Here is a 16,502-nt window from a genome sequence, read left to right as displayed (position 1 = left end):
AAAACGACGGCACAAAGAAAATTATCTACACTACGAGTCTCATGTTCGCTTTGTCATCATCGTGCATCGCCGCTTCTTCTTCGACGAGGAGGACTTCGAAAAGCTCTTTGAGGAGACGAAGAAACGAAGGACCCGTTTGTTTCGTCTCCTCCAAATCTGGATTGGAAATTGACAGCGCTGAAAAAACGAAGAAATCATCATCATCATTTTCATCATCGATCCAAAACACATTTTCTTCAGCTTCTCTCAAAGCGTGTAGTCTTTCCACGTCTTTCTTCCTCTTCCAAACAGAAAACGCGTTCGCAGCCTCGGCGGATGCGGAGGAGTTGAAACAATTCCTAATCGGGTTTTGGAACTTTCGAACCGGGGACGTGACGTCGATTTTGTTATACACGGTCGCGCCGATCGCGCTGCCGTATCTGATTTTCAGTCAGGTAATTTGCTCATTTGATGTGTATCTCTCTCTCAGACGCTCACGGTACACGTTAATTTCTCTTCTTTTTAGCTCACGAAACAAAAGCAGGAAAAACAGATTGAAATCTTAGAGCAAGGCGGATGGGTCGAGTTTATGCGCGAAAGAGAGTTGGACGTGAACATTTTAACGTTGGTCCAAATCAACGCGTTCGTCGCGGCGGCGGAGAAAGGAGTTTTAGACGACGCGATGGTGGCTGAGTTTGTGAGACAGCTCAAGTTGAACGAACAGTGGAAAAAGAGTACGATTAACGTGGAGGATCCGAGAGCGGCGGCGGCGACGAGACGGGCGAGAGCGGAAGCCATCCTCGAGGCGAGAGAGGAAAGAGCAAAGCAAGAGTCGTCGTCTTCGTAATAAAGTACTACTACAATTAAATTCGGAGAATAAGGTACTAAACGCTACTATTATTATTATCATCATCATAACAAAACTGCTATATTTTAAAAAAGAAGAAAGAATACTCTTTATGTGTACACATCTTCCGTGTTCTACTCGTTTCGAGCTCCGGCGGGAGCGTTCTCATCATCTGTTTTCATCTGTTTACTCCTCATTTTCATCTTCATCTGTTCTTTAGGGACTAAAACCTCTTTCCTGAACTTTTTCGGATCGAATTCGCGGTACAATTTCCTCGAGTCTCGTCGTTTGAACTGAGGAGAATCCCTCCCGTTTTGTTGGTACTGCTGCTGTTGTTGCTGCTGTTCGCGCGCGGTGTGCATCATATTCGCGTAATCTATTCGAGCTCTTTCGTTGAGTTTCACCGCGGCGTCTTTGTTCTTGACGAAAAACGTGTAATACGAAACGACCCCGACGAGAAGAGCTGGGGTTATTTTCGATTCCAATAAGCGCGTGAACGCGTCGAAAACCGTCGTAAAAGAGCTGGCCGAATGTTGCGCGTTCTTGCGTTGTTGCCGACGCATCAGCGCTCTGTTTCTCTCGAGTTCAGACATGCCTCCTTGCCAGCGATAGAAAACTAATACGGACGGGTGCGACGGAAGAGCGAACGCGAGAGTTCGACGACCGTCTCCAGTGGCGGTGATGAGCGAGGCGTTCACGTCGTCGTCGTCCGTATCATCTGAAAGTCGTTCGCCGTCCTCTTCTTCGCCTTTCGTGATGTCGTATAAAACGTCGCGCCATGAAAATTTGACGCCGTCTTTCGCGAAGTACGTTTCGTCGTCGTCGCTTCTGGTTTTGAAATCCGTGTTCGTTTCGTACGCGCGAATGCCGTTGAACAGAGGATGCGGTGATGACAAAGAGGGAAGAGACGCGGAGAAGACGGCGACTCCATCGCGGAGCGAAACGATTTTGAACGTCATCAAATCCTCCGCTTCTTTATCCGCCAAAGATGACGAAGAGGAAGAGGAAAGCAGAGAAAGACCAAACTTCAAAGGCCGCGCGCTCGAAAGCGAACACGAGTAGTGGTTTCCTTTTGTGCTTCTTTCTTCTTTTTCATCATCATCGTTATCTTCTCGTTCAGTGACTTTTAAATACGCCAGCTGCGACGCGTCGAGTACGACCCGCGCGGAATTCGTCGAACTCGTCGGCTCAAAAGCTCCGTCGCTCACCGTCTCGAAAGGTGTTCGCGCGTGACTACCAGGTGTGGTGCACGAAACGACTTCGAAACTGGAAAGCTCTGACGAGAGCGATAACGAAAGGATGACAATTTCACCGCGAGAGGTTATCGCCATGATATCCGTTTTTTCTCGATGTTGTTTTTGTTGTCGCAATCTCTTGCGTTTCGTCTTTGAGAGCAGCACGGATTGAAAAGACATGATTCGTCCGCGCGTATTCATTTGTTCCGAGGTATACGTCAAATCTTCGCCCAAAATCACCTTCTTCGCGTCGTCGTTGGTATCTTTGGCGGCTTCTTTTATAATCGTAACCGTACTTTTACCGTTCGCGACGATGACTCGGCGTTCGCCGTTGTGAAGCACCGCGACATGCGTGGCGACAACGGCGACATCTCGTCCCTGGTTTTCTTTTTCGCGCCTTTGCGACAACGCTTCCGAGGTGGAGCCTTTCTTCTCGTTGCTCGTAGTTTCCGTCATCGTCTTCGGCGTGATCGTTCCAAAATGCGTCAAAGACGCGGTAGTACCATTATTTTCATCGCCGTCCTCTTCTAAGCGCATGGTCAAAAACGTTACCGAACCGTCGGCGCGTCCCAGGATGATTCTCGTATCGACCACTTTTTCACCACTTTTACTCTTTTTACTACCTTTATTTTTACTGCTATCATCATCACTACTGTCGTCAGCGACTGCGTAAGATTCGATCGTCGTGATGGCATTTCTGCCACTCTTTTCGAGGTCGTATTTACATAAAATCTCACCAGATTTCACATCCAACGCGAACAGCGTGCCTTTCTCGTCTCCAACGAGCGCAATCTTCGGCACGATATCGTCCACTCGAGCCATAACTTTCATCATCGTTCTACTCTTCGTTCTCATCGTATTTGTTTCATCATCAACTCTTTCACTTTTATTGTTGTCGTAAATTTCCATCTTCAAATCTCGCTCGCGGTGTCTGGTAAATTTTACCGACGTTATCGGATGCGGAAATTTCTGCACCGACGCCAATCTCATCAGTCGTTTTTTCGCGTTTTCTTCGTTACTGTCTCGGTGGTACTTACTCCCAGTGGCGGAACTCTTCCGCGATAGGAGGTCTGAGGAGTACGCACCACCACCACCACCATTATCACCGATGTCGTCGTCGTTTACGTCGTCTTTACGAACAACGCCGTCTCCTTTCCCACCACTTAAAACACTCTCCATATCCTCCAAATAGTTTCCTAACGTCTCTAAATTCCTCTCTAATTCGCTCGTCTTCCCATTCTTCGCGTTCTCGAGCGCACTTTTCGCGTTTCTTAAAACATTTTTCATTACTCTTCGTTCTCGTTGTTTCTCTTGTTTCTCGTAATACAAAGCAGAATTCGTCAAAAGCGGAATTTTATCGTTTCCGTCGTCCTCGTCTTCTCTTCTTCTCCCTCTCGCTCCGGATGCCGCTTTAACAAAGTTTTCCTTCTCTTCTGTCGTCCTCTCCGGGTGCTCGTACACGTCGCCGTCGAAGTCGCTCGGAATCGGCGGTGGTACCGGGACGACGAAAAATCCATTTTCCTCGTCGTCGATCGTCGTTCCATCGTCAGCGCTCACGACAGGAAGAAGAACCCCCACGAAAACGAAGAGGAGAAAGAAGAACAGCGGAGACTTTTTCGTCGTCATCGTAGTTTTGTGATCGTTCTCGTTCGCGTGTGTGTGTAATATGTATGTGTTTTAAGAGTCGATATAAATGAAGAATTTTCATAACATTTTGAGTTGTTTTGTAACGGTCTTGGATGGATGAAAGTTCGTCGCGTTAATATATTTAATGTCCGGGCTCGGCGATCTCGATATTCCCAGCGACTCTGACCGGATCGGCGTTTTCCTCGTCCACCGCGCGACACTGTTCCAAGTGCGTTTTCTCGGGAATCCAGACTTGCGAGAGTAAACGGAAAGACGGCCCGTATTGTAACCCGGCTTTTCGCATGCCTTCGTAAAGGACGGTGGGATCTCGCGGGACGGTGCACCGAGCGCGCATTAAATCCGAGGATTGCATGTCGAAAGACTCGTCGTTTTCTTGTTGACGTTTGATCTGTTATGTTATTAATTGCAGCAGCATTCAGATGAATGAAATGAGTGTTGTAAACGATACGTAAAGAAGAATTAAAGAGAGAGAGAAAGACTTCGCGTCTTCGTGGTAAAAAGTTCGTAGATCTCACGTCCGTGTGCACATCGAATTCTCCCGAAAACTCTCGGCGCGTCGACGCCTCCGGCTATTACAACAACGAAAAAAACGCACCTTCCCGACGATATCTTTCAAGCACTCCTGAAACTTCCCGACGTCTTCGCCGAGCAAATGCACGGCCAAGTCTTTATCCTTTTCAATCTCCGGGCGTTTCTCATCGTCTCGCATTAACGCGTCTCGAAACGCCAACGGATCTTTCGCCGTGTTGTCTTCGTTTAATTCGTACGGCGTGTTTTTTTCGCCGATCGACCACTGCTCGGGACCAGCACCTGCGTCCTTCTTCTCTCCGTCGTCGTTGGTGGTGTTCTTATTCTCAGTCGTCATTCTTCGCGTAGACTCGCTCTTCTTTCCTATTATCAAATGTGATTCAATGTCTTATTTTTTTCTTCCTTTAAAATCAAGCGTTTTTCCGTTAATTACTGAAACGGTTTTTTTTACAAAAAGAAAAAAAAACCAACACATCTACGATATAAAAAACATTGACTGCTTTTTGTTTGTATCTCGACAACGCGAACGATCCTCGGACGCGTTTTGCGCGAAATGATGACGACTTTAAAGACGACGACGATGGCTTTTTGTTTTCTTTTATTTCTTCTGACGATGATTACGTGCAGCGCGGTTTTGGTTTCTTCTTCGACATCATCATTTTTTAACAACATCGACGAAAGGGAAAAGGACCAACAAAAAACAAGGCGACAACTTTTGGCAGCAGCGAACACGGTGGCTTCGATCAGCGCGGCCGCTTTAGCCGTGAAAGAAGCCAATCCATCGTACGAGGAACGATGTTTCAAAGGGAAAATACTCTGGTATCAGAAACAGTGTTGGTATTGCGATCCAGAGCAATGCGCTGCGACGAAAAACTACGAAGATTTGACGCTCATAAACGGCGATTGCGCAGCGGAAGCGTGCAACGGATTTAACGAAGACGAAAGTTGGGGAGCGTACGATTTCGGATGTGGATTGGAAAGAAATTGGTGCATGGCGGGAGGGTCGGTGTACACGAGCATTGGATGGTTTAGCACCACGGTAACGACGTGTAGAGCCGAGCTCACTCGATCGGCGGATAACTGTAATTGCGCTTCAACCAACTCAGTGTGGCCTGAAGTTTGGGACAAGACAGTAGAAAGACTTACCGATATTGGGTGCGGATGTGGCGTGACGTCGTGTCCTCCTCCAAGTCCATCGCCACCGCCGAGTCCACCTCCTCCGTCGCCTTTTCCACCTCCTCCGAGTCCATCGCCACCTCCACCGAGTCCATCGCCTCCTCCTCCGCCGAGTCCACCTCCACCGTCGCCTTCTCCGCCTCCTCCGAGTCCATCGCCTCCTCCTCCGAGCCCATCGCCTCCTCCGCCGAGTCCATCGCCTCCTCCGCCGTCTCCTTTGCCTCCTCCGCCGCCGAGTCCACCACCACCCTCACCACCCCCTCCCTCTCCTCCACCACCTTCTCCTCCGCCGAGTCCTCCACCACCTTCTCCTCCGCCGAGTCCTCCACCACCACCGTCACCTCCAGCTTCGCCGTGTTCAGATCCAAGTACGCCGGCGTGTTCGCCACCACCGCCTAGTCCATCGCCACCGCCTTTTCCACCTCCATCGCCCCCACCTCCATCACCTCCTCCGAAACCGCCGCCTAGACCTCCTCCTCCTTCGCCGCCACCGCCGGCTCCGCCACCTGTCCCTCCACCAAGTCCGCCACCTTTGCCCCCGCCGTTGCCTCCTCCAAGTCCTCCGCCGAGCCCGCCGCCGAGTCCTCCCCCCTCGCCTCCTCCTTCGCCTTTTCCATCACCACCTCCAAACCCACCACCTCCAAGTCCACCACCGCCTTCGCCTCCTCCTTCCCCACCGCCGAATCCACCCCCGTTTCCTCCTCCCTCCCCGCCTCCTTCGCCGCCACCTCCTTCGCCGCCGCCGAGTCCTCTCCCTCCACCACCTTCACCCCCACCTTCCCCGCCAACGGCAACGGATGCGGTGGCATTCATCAATGACGCCGCTTTGAAAGTGAAAGAAAATAATCCCACGTACGTGGAGCGATGTTTTAATACGCCGGGAGTATCTGGAGGCCACTGTTGGTATTGCGACCCGAACCGATGCGCGCCGACGAAAAATTACGAAGATCTAGATTTGAGAAACGGTGATTGCCCAGCAGAGGCGTGCAACGGGTTTAAAGAAGACGAGAGTTGGAGAGGATTTGATTTTGGATGCGGATTTGAACGTAATTGGTGCGCAACGTCTGGGAAGGTATGGCTGACTTCAAACGGAGGGTATTGGTTCCACGTGGACATATCGCAGTGTCGCGCCGAGCTCGAAAGAACGGCTGATAACTGTAACTGCGCTTCGACGCAGTACCCATGGCCTGAGGTTTGGGGGAAAGGTATTGGTAGTGGAAACGAAGAAGAACGATTGGTTGATCTGGGATGTGGATGTGGAGTGTCATCGTGTCCTCCAGTGCCACCACCTTCCCCTCCGCCTTTCCCGCCCCCTTCTCCTCCGCCACCACCTTTCCCTCAGCCTCCTCCACCTTCGCCTTCACCACCTCCTCTAACTTCGCCTTTCCCGCCTCCACCTTCGCCGTTACCACCTCCACCGTCGCCACCAAATCCAAGTCCATCGCCGCCTCCACCTTCGCCGTTACCACCTCCACCCTCGCCGCCGAATCCAAATCCGCCGGCGCCTCCCTCGCCTTCGCCGCCGCCGTTTCCTCCCCCGAGTCCGAGTCCACCTCCGCCGCCTTCACCTCCCCCAAGTCCTCCTCCAAGTCCACCACCGATACCACCGAGTCCGAATCCACCACCACCACCGTCGCCGTCGCCTCCCCCTGAAGCACCGCCGGATGTTTTAACGCAAAATACCATTTACGCGAAAATCAAAATTGAAAATTACAACATACGCGATTTCGATCTCGAGGTGGAGAAGGATTTCAAAGAGTCTATCGCAGATTTTGCCAAAGTACCGTTCGATGACGTGCACATTTTGGGCATAAAACAAGGGTCGGTCATTATAGATTTCAAAGTTAACTTCAAGTCTGCGTACGGCGATGAGAACGACGCCTCGACGACTGATGACAATAAGAACGAGGAAAATTCGTCGTCGTCCTCGTCTTCTTCTTCTTCCGGACTTAAAGAGTCAGCCGAAAACATCGATAACAACATCGATAACAACAACAACAACAACGATGAAATAAAAAGCGAATATCCACCGCATCTGACTATAAACAAGTCTCAAGAGGCGTTCACGAACGCTTTGCGCGTCGAACAACCGTCCGTAATCTTCAAAAACGCCAAGACTCGGATCATGCAAAACAGCAAAGTTTCGCTCCTCGCGCTCGAGGATTTACAAGAAAATTCCATCCAAGCCTGGCGCAACGACATCGAATCTGCGTTTATAAACGTAACCGTGACCGACATAATCGACGACGAGAATGACTACAACAACAACACACTCATCCACGAAGAAGAAGAACATCAACAAGAAAATAACGCGACAAAAAAAACGCCTTCGTTCGTCGAACACGTCGAATCCTTCTACGAAGCCAACGAAGAAAACGTCCAAAAAGCCGGTTTCGCCGCCGCCGTCGCGCTTTTCCTTCTCCTCGTCTATTGCGTCTGGAAACGTTTGCGTCGACGACGAATCGGAAGAGGAGGTACATCGAGAGGAGGAAAATCGGCGGCTGAAAAAAATACGCGAGAGGGCCGAGAAGAAGAAGAAGAAAAAGAAGACAACGCAGAAGAAAGAGAGTAAGAAAAAGAGCAGAAGAAGAAAATAACGACCACCAATACGTATTTATTGCATGTATCGAAACCTTCGGTTGTCTGCTCCTCTGTTCGTCGGTCGACGATCGATTGATGATATTATATCGCTTACATATTTACAAAAAAGTAGTATACCATTTCACCAAATTTGCAAATTTCTTCAAAATTTTGTCTCTCGACACCTCACCGAAAAGAATTGGATTTAACACATCATGGACGTGGATCAATCCCTCGACGCGCTCATCAAAGCCGCCCCAAAAGCGACGAAGAAACCCACCACCGCTTCGAATAAAGCGAAGAAAAAAGTCACCACGTTAAAGAAAAAAGTCCAACCGAAAAAGAAAGTCTCCTCGGTGAAAGTCTCCGTAAAAAGCGGGACGAAGATGATTCGCAAAAACACCGGCGGGAGAGGGAAACCGATCGGAGGGCGAGCGGTCGGCATGGCGATCGATCAAGTCGTGAGGAATACCGGTGGAGCACGATCGAGAATAAATAATATTGTTTCTCCGAACGCGAAAACGAACGAAGCGCCGACGAAGTTGATCGTCTCGAACTTGGACTTTAACGTCACGGAGAAGGATATCAAGGTATGTTGTGTTGTTGTCATAATTGGATGAATTGGAGGAGGAAGAGAAAGGGGTGCAATTTCCAGAATTAAAGCGCTTTTCAACCGCGAACCGATTCCCACTCGAAAGATTTCGAGTTTCAAAAGGAAGAATGAATACGAACGCTGCTTCGCGAGCTGTGCAAAAAGCCTCTTATTTTTTGTAGGAGGCGCCAAACTCTCTATATTTTTTTACTCGCCGCGCTGGAGGATTATATCGACGAAACCCGTTCGAATGGTTTCGCGTAACGGAGAGAGAGAGAGAAACCAAGAGCGTTCAGTCTGTTCGGTATAGATTGAGATTGAGAGTGAACTGCGAAACCAGCGACAAAGGAAAACCGCCGCGTTTTTTTTGGAATTGAAAAGAAAAGCCGAACGAATGAATATCGCGAAACGAGAAGAAGACGAACGAGAAAGAGCGTTTGGAAAAACTTGCTCTTCTTCGCATTCTCTTCTCTCTCAGTTTGTGTATACACTCGTGCTCGTTTGAATGTCATCGCACATGCAACGAAAGTAAATCGTGGGATTAAAAAGAAACGCGGGTCGTGTGGCAAAGTAAACTCTCTCTCTGTCTTCTTGGGTTGTGTATTAGTAGTACGCGCTCTCGGTGACTGCTCTCTCTTTTTGAGAAAAAATCCTGCGAAAGCGCCGCCGACCAAAAAAATAGAGATTTGCAGGAATACATTCTTCCGAAGAGTAACGCAAACTCACACACAAACATATACACAAACAATGACATGCAAACAATCTTTCTCAGACCGTGTTATTGCTGTGAAGTAATTGGTGTTATCATTGTTGTTGATGTTCTTGTTGTCGTGCACGTTGCTGTTTATCTGGTGGAACACATGGACACGAATGATTTTTATTTGGGTTTTGGGTATTCAGAAGCGAGAGCAGCAGCAGTATTCAGCGCGTTGAGTGATTTCAATTCAACGCGTTCTCATTTTCTCTCTCTTCTCTCTTTCTTTCTACGACTTCGTTTTCTTTCGTTCTCTTTTTATCTTTTCGTCTCTGGCGCCTTTCGTAGCGCAGTCGCGTGTCTGCATGGATTTATTATTGATTCCTCGTTTCGTTGCTGATGAATGCATCTTGGTGTTACGGTATATGGATTTGTATGTGTGCACAATGGTGTAACAAACATATGTGTCTTCCGCTTTGAGATGAACAATAATGAATCGATCGAAACATACATCAGATATGTGTATATATCGCCGCCGCAACAACGTTATAAATCATATCATTATTAACATTTATATGCGCGTGTGTTTGTTTCAAACTCTCAATTGACAACCTTATCAAATAACAGGATCTCTTTTCCACCGTCGCTCGATTGAAGAAATCGAGCTTGAACTACGGTCCGAACGGTAAGTCCAAAGGTTCCGGTGAAGTTATCTTCTTCAACCGAGCGGACGCTTTGGCCGCCATGCGCGAATATTCCGGCATGAAGCTCGACGGTCGCGAATTACAATTGGAAATCATTGCCACCTCGAACGTCGGATTGGCGCCGTTACCAATCCAAGCGCGGTTATCCGGCCGTGGTGGCCCGAAAGCACCTCAACGCATGCCAGTTGGACGTGGCATTGGCGGTCGCGTTGGCCCGCCCATGGGTAACACGGGTGGTCGCGCGAGAAGTACGGGTGGTAGAAACGCTGGCGGTGGTCGAGGTGGTCGCGGAACCGGTGGTCGCGGCAGAGGCGGTCCGCAACGAATGGACGTTCAGCAACCCAAGAAACAGACGGCGGCGAAGAAAAAGGCGAAGAAGCCGAGAAAGCCAAAGGCGAAGGCTGCGCCGAAGCAACCGCTCACGGCGGAAGCATTGGACGCCGGCCTCGATGCATACAAAGCTCAAGCTATGGAATCGTAAACACATGTTATTTGGACTTCATTTTATTCACGAGTACTTTGATTAAATTTGTTTATTATATATTTGTTATTAAGAATAACGTTTACACTCTACCGTTCGTTGTACACGAATTGCTCTGTTTGTTTGTGCGTGTTTCTCTGCTCTTTTTACTCTTCACTCTTTCTCACCATCGGTCGAAAACGAGGCGAGTTGCGCAAGTCGTTCACGTCCGCGTCTTCTTCTTCTTCTTCTTCTTCTTCTTCTTCTTCTTCTTCCTCTTCCTTTTCCTCTTCTCCGGCTCTCTTTCGCTCTCTCTCTCCCGCTCCCAAAAATGGCTCGACGAGTTCACCGATTCTCTCGAGCGATTGACCAAAAGACGCCATGTTTGTAGACACGAGCGTTTCCAACCGGTGTAATCGACTGTCAATATTCTCCAAGCGTTCTTTAACTCTCTTTATCACCTCCGATAATTCTTCCGCGCTCGTTTTGTAATCCTCTTTGGTCGGTTGCTTCTGTTTCCCTCTTCCTCTTCTTTTCCCCCACCCTCCTACTCTAAATTTTCCTACTTCGGATCTCTCTTTCGTCAAGATTGGATCGGTGGGCCAAATCGGAAGGACGATGGGATGCTTTGGGATGCTTTCCCTGTCCACTTCTTCTTCCTCCTCATCCTCCTCCGTCTTTAAAGGCGCCGCTATCACCGCGGGGTTCTTCTTTACCGGAACCTTCTTCACAGGAGGAACGTATTTGTCGTCCGCTTTTCTTTTCTTCTTCTCTTCCTTTTGCAACAACAAATATTTCAACGTCGGATCGTTGTGCCACTCTCTTAAACCGAAAAACGACTGATCGTAGTCCACGATCACGCGCACGAACACTCTCTCGTTTTCGTTTGTCTGGTTTGCGTCCGCGTTCAGAGCGTTCTCCATGCTCTGTATCGGTGTTTTGTTTTTAGTCTCTCCCGGGAACAACAACAACTCGTTGACGAGTGCAAATTGGGTGATTTCTCTCGGTGACATCAAACGCTTTTCTCTCCTTAAAACGAATACCGCGGCGGTTTTAAAAATATCCTTTGGAGTTTGAACACCACCCGCATCACCGCCGTTCACCTCCCGCGTCATGATGATTCAGCCGTCGTCGTCCAAAGAGCGTCGCGTATATTATAGATATCTCTTCGTGTATTTTTTTCTCATGAGAAAAAAACGAATTGACGTTTTTTTTAAATTAACGAAGACAAACTCTTTGTTCATTAGGGGATTTGTATTCGACTTCACAATACGATACACTCTCTCTCTCTTCGTTTGCTTACCACTTTTTGCGCAGGAAAAGCAGCAAAACGATGGGTCTACCAAACACCATCAAAATTCCATTCACCTCACACACCGTGGACTCTTTAATCGACGCGTTATTGGTCCAAAACAACCAAGAAAAGTTAGGGAACGTGTTGAAACCAATCTTGCATTTCGTGATTGTGTTACACGTCCTGGCGCTCGCGGCGTGGATCGTTTTACTGGTGAGACAGAAACCACCCCGGGTGAGAGATAAGGTGGATTTGAGCAAAGAGAGTTAAGAAGTCGCGGTGCTCTTTTGTCGGTTTCTTTAGCGTTTGTGTTTTAGATATAGTGTTGGTGCATTCCAAGAAAAGATATTAGAGTATATAATAGGTGAATTCGCTTTCGCGAAACAGGCGCGATATGTGCGCTTCTTCTTCGTGTTTCTCTTTGTGTCTCTCTTCCTCCTCGTTGTTCTCAATCTCATTTGCGTTTCCAGCTTAAAAGTCGTGCTCCGAACGACTTTGGTGGTTTCGGCTTTGGCGGAGCGGGAGGTAACGCGTCCAAGTCTTTCAATCCGGCTAAATATTGCAGCTTCTCCGAGGACATCTCGTACGCTTTGGAATTGCCGTAAAACCCACCCGAGAAAGCTTCGATGATGACTTTGTCTTGCCCTAATTCCTCTCGCGCAGCTTCGTCGCCTAAGTTTAAGCATTTCTGCAAGTCTCCAACGTTGACCAGGGTCACGTTTCTGCTTCGAGCTTGGGAGACTTTACTCGCTCCGGGTTCGGTCCCGACGAGTAAGTGCGTCGTTTGACCGGAAATGGCACTGCGGACGACACCGCCAAAGGTTTCGATGAGCGCTCTTGCTTTATCTTTGCCAACACTTAAGCCAACGCCACCACCGAGTTCCGGGAAGACGCCCGTCATCACAAAGGTCTTACCCGCGAGCGCGCGAGTGGTTGCCGGAACCGTGACCAAAGGTCGCATTTGATTCAGAGGCACTAAGTGTTGTTCGGTTTGTCGATGCGCCACCGCTAAGTCGTTGTTGCCACCTCCGTCTCTCTCGTCATCGTCGTGCTCTGATTCCGAGATGGCCACGATTTGGTTCTGTTTCTTCTTCTTGCCGACAGGCTTCTTTTTCTTGTTCACCGCGGCGGGCGCCGGCGAAGGCGCTTTGCGTTTCTCGCCCTTACCTTTCCTAGCTTCCAAGTGAGCGTTGAGCAAGTCCCAATTAGCTTGGTTCTCCTCCTCTTGCTTCAACTTCTCTGCTATTTCCTGTTTCGCCCTCAGCAAGGCTTCTTTTCTCACCGCTGCCACCGAGATAGCGATTTGTTTCTTTGCATCTTTCGCGCCCGGCACGATTGCTTTGGCGCTAAAGTGCGCTTTTCTAGCATCCTTAGGATAGCCTTTGGGATGTTCTTCCATTTCCTCGTCTTGTCGTTTTGTTTGCAGTGCCAATCGTTTCTTCGCCTCTAAAGCGCCCGGTACGACTGCGACTTCACTTTTATGCGTCGTCCCCCACGCGCCTGTCTTCGTTTTGCCTTCAAACGGTAAGAGCGCCAAATCGAAACCTTCGCCAGACTTTACGCCTCTCGGGACTGCCCAATTCTTTCTATTCGCGCAGTGTAAAACGAACGCGCGTTGGTCGTCGTCTTTGAGCTGAATGAAGCCTTCCAACAGATCTTCGTTCATCTTCGAAATCGCGTCGTTGTACTCCGCAAACTGTTCCTCGGTCAAAGTGAAGTCGCCTTCTTCTTCGACGAGAGCGACGCGTCGATCCATCGACGGTTGCGTCCCTTTTCCTTTCGCCGTGGTCGTTGTCCCTGTTGTTTTACTGCTGCGTCCTCTTCTTTTCGCGGTTGTTTTTGTCTCCTTCTTCTCTTCTTCGTCTCCTTGCGGTGGTTTCTTCTCTTTCTTGGTCGTCTTCTTTTCCTTCTCCAACGGTCCGAGGTGCGCGTCGGGAAGTCCGAGCCACACGCGTTTAGGAACGCGCCAACATCGCAGATGCGACCAATTCCCGAACGAACCACTCGTAGGATTACGATGCCCGCACCGAATCTCGTCTTTCTCAATATTTTCGCGCGCGTGCTCGCACGCGATCCCTCCGGATTTTGCCACGCAACTCGACCGCGCCGATCGCGCCAACTCCACTCGATACTCCGGATCGTCATACTCCGCCGCTTCCTCGTAAAACTTATACGACCGATACGCTTTGTGGTACGCCTTAAACTCCTCTTCCTCCTCCTCCTCCTTCCCTCCTTTCTTCTTCCTCTTCTTCGTCGCCGCCTGCGGTTTCTTCGCTTGCCTCGTCCGCGTGTACTCCCTCCCTTTCTTCTTCTCCGCTCCTTTCTTCTGCGCCTCCTCCCAGAACGAGCTTATCGTATTCCTTTCGTACATCACCCGTAAGCTTTGCCAGACGAAATCGAGTTCCAAAAAATCTCGCTCTTTCCCGCCTTTATCCGGATGTTTCAATAACGCTTCTCGGTAGTACCTTTTCTTGATGATTTTAAACTCCTCGTGCAAGCCTCCAGATCTGCCTTTAACGACCTGTTCCAAGTCGTTCAAATCGACGTTTAAGAAGACGAGCTTTTCTTTCATCGTGCGTGTGGGGAATTGAGCGTTGTCTTTTCCTTCTTCTTCCTCCTCTGCGTCCGATTCATTGGTGTACTCGCGACCGTCCTCGTAATCCGGATCTTTTCCCCAACGGCCTCTGGGTTTCTTTCTTCGCCGCTGCTGCTGCGCGCGAGGAGGCATTTCGCTCGGTTTCAGCAGAAAATAACAACTCTGGTATCACTTGAAGTAAGTATGAATCAGAAGCGCTTCAAGCAACCGCAGAAAAGTTTTAGTAAGCAGTGTAGTGTTAGGGGAATAGTGTGAGATATTTATGAAGATATTTTCAGAGAAGAGATAAATGTCACACAAACTTTAATCGATAAAAATAGAACGCATGGAGTATATCGAGACGTTTGAGAAACGAAGGTTCCATCATCCCTATCAAATCAAAAGGTGTGTATCTCTTGAGCGACGTGTGGATTGAAAATGCCAATATTCTTCTCTCTCTCGCATACGCGCGAATATACAGAGGAGTATTTTATTACATCACGCTCGCTTCTCTCAAAAAGTCACGCACGACACTCGCGAGCGTTTCCGGATCTTCTTCGTGCGGGCAGTGACCGGTGTTTTCCATGACGACGAATTTCGTCAAAGGAGGAGGAGATTGTTGCAACTTCGAAGAAGAAGAAGAAGAAGAAGAAGAAGAAGAAGAAGCCTGAGATGGGATTTCCATCATCTCGTTCTTCTCCTTCTCGACATTTGGAGCGGTTATCAATCGGTTGTAAATGTTTACCGAGTTGGAGATCGGGACGACTTTATCTTCGTTGCCGTGAACGATTAAGATTGGGATGTTTTTTTCCCACGCGCTCTTTTTCAAAGCGTCCATTGGGTTCATGGATACGTCGTATTCATTCGGTTTGTCCGCGTAAATGCGCATGTGCCTTCGAAAGATGGCTTTGAGGTCAGCGCCTAAATCGTTGAGACTGGCGGAGACGAAATTAATCATTCCGAGGTCCCAGTTTTGCACCAACCGCGGGCGCCGATAGCCATCGATCCAAGACTCATCCACCAAAGATGCTTTCGATTTCGCCACGACGTTGGATAAACCGTTTCGCCAAAACTGTTTCGAGCGAACGATCGTTCGCAAGAGCACGTATAAGAGAGGTTTCGCCAAAAGGTTGAATAAGGAAGACTTAATCCATCCCAAAAGAGCTTTCAAGGAAGATAAGACCACGCGATTAAACAACTCCTCGTCGTAAAACTCGTCGTCCGGAGCGACGATTTTCTTTTTCGGTATCGGTTTTTTCTTTGCTACTTCTTCATTTTCTCCGTCGAGCGTCGTCTTTTGTTCCTTTTCTTTCTTGACTAAAATCGCCGGCGCGATTAAAACAATCGCCGCCGGCTTCGTAGTATCATTATCACCATCACCCTCCAACGTCGTCGTTAAAGTCGCCGCGATCGTCCCTAACGAGTGACCGACGTACACAACTTTCTTCTTTTTCTTCCCCTTACCCGCGTATTTCCTCGCCATCGCCTTCAAACATTTGGCGTTGAACACTTTCGTATACTTTATCAAATCCGTTCTCGGTCGCTCCGTTAATCCAAATCCAACGCTATCGTGACATACTATCCCAACACTATTATTCTTATCATTCGCATTTTCCATCTCTAAAAGCTTATCCACGAACGCCATTTCGTACGAGTACGTGTTCGCTCCGAACCCGTGCGCCATAGAAAACAACACCCCGGAGGACTCCTCGTCCTCGTCCTCCTCGGCCTTTTCTTTTGAAGAAGAAGAAGTAAAATATTTATGGTGCACGCTCACCCCGTCCACGTCCGCGAACCTCGAGTTTATATCTCGAGCCTCCATCGCGGACACCAATCGATATCGCTCCATCCTTTCCTTCTCCAAGATCACGAAAAGCGCGGCGAACGCGAGCGCAAACGAGACGACACCAACGACAGCACCGAAACCAAGCGATTGATGATTCGAAGCAAAGAACCATTTCTGGAGCAGAAACCATCGCTGGCTCTTTGCCGCCGTCAAAGCGGCATCCGCTCCTCCTCTCGTCAATATCGTCCACACTCGCAGGAGAAGAGCGCTGGCCAAGCCTGCTTTGAGGAAACATCTCACTAAAGCTTTCCAGTCTAACACGACCGGTTCGTCCAGCCGTTTCAGCATATCTGTCGTTGTTGTTTCTGTCGTTGTTCTTGTTCTCGTAGTACTCCCGTCGTCGTC

General features: G+C 49.0%; 11 protein-coding genes across 11 annotated transcripts; 5 read left to right on the top strand and 6 right to left on the bottom strand.

Moving 5' to 3' along the window:
• Window positions 1–41: 41 nt before the first annotated feature.
• Window positions 42–826, top strand: Bathy04g04600 (predicted protein; the record flags this gene model as incomplete). Its single annotated transcript, XM_007513773.1, has 2 exons — window positions 42–434; window positions 506–826. 2 exons carry the CDS (start codon window positions 42–44, stop codon window positions 824–826), a joined length of 714 nt encoding a protein of 237 aa, XP_007513835.1.
• A 134-nt stretch (window positions 827–960) lies between these two features.
• Window positions 961–3,687, bottom strand: Bathy04g04590 (unknown protein; the record flags this gene model as incomplete). The annotated part of the gene is made up of 1 exon (XM_007513528.1): window positions 961–3,687. The coding sequence occupies one exon, from the start codon at window positions 3,685–3,687 to the stop codon at window positions 961–963; it is 2,727 nt and encodes a 908-aa protein (XP_007513590.1).
• A 142-nt stretch (window positions 3,688–3,829) lies between these two features.
• On the bottom strand, window positions 3,830–4,573 carry Bathy04g04580 (predicted protein; the record flags this gene model as incomplete). The annotated part of the gene is made up of 2 exons (XM_007513689.1): window positions 3,830–4,096; window positions 4,304–4,573. 2 exons carry the CDS (start codon window positions 4,571–4,573, stop codon window positions 3,830–3,832), a joined length of 537 nt encoding a protein of 178 aa, XP_007513751.1.
• Window positions 4,574–5,378: 805 nt separating this feature from the next.
• Bathy04g04570 (unknown protein) lies at window positions 5,379–6,221 on the bottom strand (the record flags this gene model as incomplete). The annotated part of the gene is made up of 2 exons (XM_007513326.1): window positions 5,379–5,807; window positions 5,883–6,221. The coding sequence occupies 2 exons, from the start codon at window positions 6,219–6,221 to the stop codon at window positions 5,379–5,381; spliced, it is 768 nt and encodes a 255-aa protein (XP_007513388.1).
• A 439-nt stretch (window positions 6,222–6,660) lies between these two features.
• Bathy04g04560 (unknown protein) lies at window positions 6,661–7,984 on the top strand (the record flags this gene model as incomplete). Its single annotated transcript, XM_007513343.1, has 2 exons — window positions 6,661–7,050; window positions 7,151–7,984. The coding sequence occupies 2 exons, from the start codon at window positions 6,661–6,663 to the stop codon at window positions 7,982–7,984; spliced, it is 1,224 nt and encodes a 407-aa protein (XP_007513405.1).
• Window positions 7,985–8,207: 223 nt separating this feature from the next.
• On the top strand, window positions 8,208–9,379 carry Bathy04g04550 (unknown protein; the record flags this gene model as incomplete). The annotated part of the gene is made up of 2 exons (XM_007513438.1): window positions 8,208–8,582; window positions 9,017–9,379. The coding sequence occupies 2 exons, from the start codon at window positions 8,208–8,210 to the stop codon at window positions 9,377–9,379; spliced, it is 738 nt and encodes a 245-aa protein (XP_007513500.1).
• A 65-nt stretch (window positions 9,380–9,444) lies between these two features.
• Window positions 9,445–10,463, top strand: Bathy04g04540 (THO complex subunit 4; the record flags this gene model as incomplete). The annotated part of the gene is made up of 2 exons (XM_007513582.1): window positions 9,445–9,501; window positions 9,906–10,463. The coding sequence occupies 2 exons, from the start codon at window positions 9,445–9,447 to the stop codon at window positions 10,461–10,463; spliced, it is 615 nt and encodes a 204-aa protein (XP_007513644.1).
• Window positions 10,464–10,609: 146 nt separating this feature from the next.
• Bathy04g04530 (unknown protein) lies at window positions 10,610–11,557 on the bottom strand (the record flags this gene model as incomplete). The annotated part of the gene is made up of 1 exon (XM_007513371.1): window positions 10,610–11,557. One exon carries the CDS (start codon window positions 11,555–11,557, stop codon window positions 10,610–10,612), a length of 948 nt encoding a protein of 315 aa, XP_007513433.1.
• Window positions 11,558–11,775: 218 nt separating this feature from the next.
• On the top strand, window positions 11,776–12,006 carry Bathy04g04520 (unknown protein; the record flags this gene model as incomplete). The annotated part of the gene is made up of 1 exon (XM_007513757.1): window positions 11,776–12,006. The coding sequence occupies one exon, from the start codon at window positions 11,776–11,778 to the stop codon at window positions 12,004–12,006; it is 231 nt and encodes a 76-aa protein (XP_007513819.1).
• A 184-nt stretch (window positions 12,007–12,190) lies between these two features.
• Window positions 12,191–14,464, bottom strand: Bathy04g04510 (predicted protein; the record flags this gene model as incomplete). The annotated part of the gene is made up of 1 exon (XM_007513406.1): window positions 12,191–14,464. One exon carries the CDS (start codon window positions 14,462–14,464, stop codon window positions 12,191–12,193), a length of 2,274 nt encoding a protein of 757 aa, XP_007513468.1.
• Window positions 14,465–14,804: 340 nt separating this feature from the next.
• Bathy04g04500 (predicted protein) lies at window positions 14,805–16,445 on the bottom strand (the record flags this gene model as incomplete). The annotated part of the gene is made up of 1 exon (XM_007513321.1): window positions 14,805–16,445. The coding sequence occupies one exon, from the start codon at window positions 16,443–16,445 to the stop codon at window positions 14,805–14,807; it is 1,641 nt and encodes a 546-aa protein (XP_007513383.1).
• Window positions 16,446–16,502: the final 57 nt, after the last annotated feature.

The sequence above is a fragment of the Bathycoccus prasinos genome (genome assembly GCF_002220235.1).
Source record: "Bathycoccus prasinos genomic : Chromosome_4".
Lineage (NCBI taxonomy): Eukaryota > Viridiplantae > Chlorophyta > Mamiellophyceae > Mamiellales > Bathycoccaceae > Bathycoccus > Bathycoccus prasinos.
Note: the sequence above shows the minus strand (reverse complement) of the source record. Positions and strands in the feature narration are given on the sequence as shown.